Source organism: Entamoeba dispar, genomic scaffold (assembly GCF_000209125.1).
Source record: "Entamoeba dispar SAW760 scf_1105229458727 genomic scaffold, whole genome shotgun sequence".
In the NCBI taxonomy this organism is placed as follows: domain Eukaryota; phylum Evosea; order Mastigamoebida; family Endamoebidae; genus Entamoeba; species Entamoeba dispar.
Window position 1 is genome coordinate 1 of NW_001853337.1, and position 1263 is coordinate 1263.

At 19.6% G+C, this 1263-nt stretch overlaps 1 protein-coding gene across 1 annotated transcript, besides 4 other annotated features; it reads left to right on the forward strand.

Moving 5' to 3' along the window:
• Nucleotides 1-122: 122 nt before the first annotated feature.
• Nucleotides 123-187: a microsatellite.
• A 252-nt stretch (nucleotides 188-439) lies between these two features.
• Nucleotides 440-1038, forward strand: EDI_159540 (uncharacterized protein; the record flags this gene model as incomplete). The annotated part of the gene is made up of 2 exons (XM_001734896.1): nucleotides 440-788; nucleotides 905-1038. 2 exons carry the CDS (start codon nucleotides 440-442, stop codon nucleotides 1036-1038), a joined length of 483 nt encoding a protein of 160 aa, XP_001734948.1.
• Nucleotides 551-587: a microsatellite.
• Nucleotides 1032-1129: a sequence feature (AT_rich).
• A 9-nt stretch (nucleotides 1130-1138) lies between these two features.
• Nucleotides 1139-1263: part of a microsatellite that runs on past the window's edge.

Consider the following 1263-nt stretch of genomic DNA (forward strand, 5'->3'; position numbering starts at 1 on the left):
AAATGATTATTTTTATCAATGTTCATCATTAATATCAATTAGTACATTATCAATTAACAAATTATCATTTGTAATGAGAAGAAATGAAGAAGAGATGAGAAAGAATAAAAGAATGAGAGAAGAAGTAAAACAGAATAAAATAGAAAGAAAATACAATATTGAACTAAGATGAAATCAAATGAAATAATTAATCAATTAAACAAATGTTTTTAATGTAAAATAAGAGATTAAAGAAGAAAATGAAGAAATTAAATTAGAAATAGATGAATGTCAAAAAGGAGTTGAAAAAGAACCAGATAATTCAATAGAATTGATAAAATTAATACAATGTTTCATTCAAAGAAAAGAAATAGATGAAGCAAGAAAAGTATGAAAAACAACAATAGAAACTATCAAATTTATGAAATTAGAAGAGAAATTAAACATTTAGAAAGCATTAATGAAATTAGAAGCTAATCATGGAGATGAAAAGAGTTTAAAGAAAGTATATAATGAAGCATTAGAAGTATGTGATATGAAGAAGATTATGCTTCATATGATTCACATTTATAAAGAAAAGAAAGAAGAAGAAGAGAAAATAAACAGAATAATATTTAAGAAAGTTAAAGGAAGTTGTAAAGTATATAAGAAATATTGTAATTTCATAATGAGAAATAATAGAGAAGAAGAAAATAAGAATACAATAAGTAAAGCAAAAACAACATTAGATAAAAAGAAAATGATAAGTTTAGAAATTCATATTGCACGATTAGAATATAAATATGGATCATTGATAAAGGAAGATCAATGTTTGAAGACATTTTAACAAATAATCCAAAACGACATGATGTTTGGAATATTTATATTGATATGGAGAAAGAAGTAGGAGAAGTAGGAGTAATACGAAGAATATTTGAAAGAATAGTTAAACAAAAATTAAGTACTAAAACAATGAAAACATTCTTAACTAAATATTTAGAATTTGAAATAAAATATGGAGATGAAAGTAAACAAGAACATGTTAGAGATATTGTTAAATCATTTGTTTCAAGAAAATAAATTGATTGAATTTTTAATAAAAAGAAAATCATTTTATAATAAAAGAAATAAATAAATATTTAAATTAAATTATCAATATAATTTTAATAATGAATTTACATTATTTTTATTATTTATTATCATATTTCTTATTTATTTTATTTATTCTTTATTTATATTCTTTTATTTTATTATTCTTTATTTTATTTATTCTTTTTATTTTTTGTTTTTCTTTATATTCTTGTT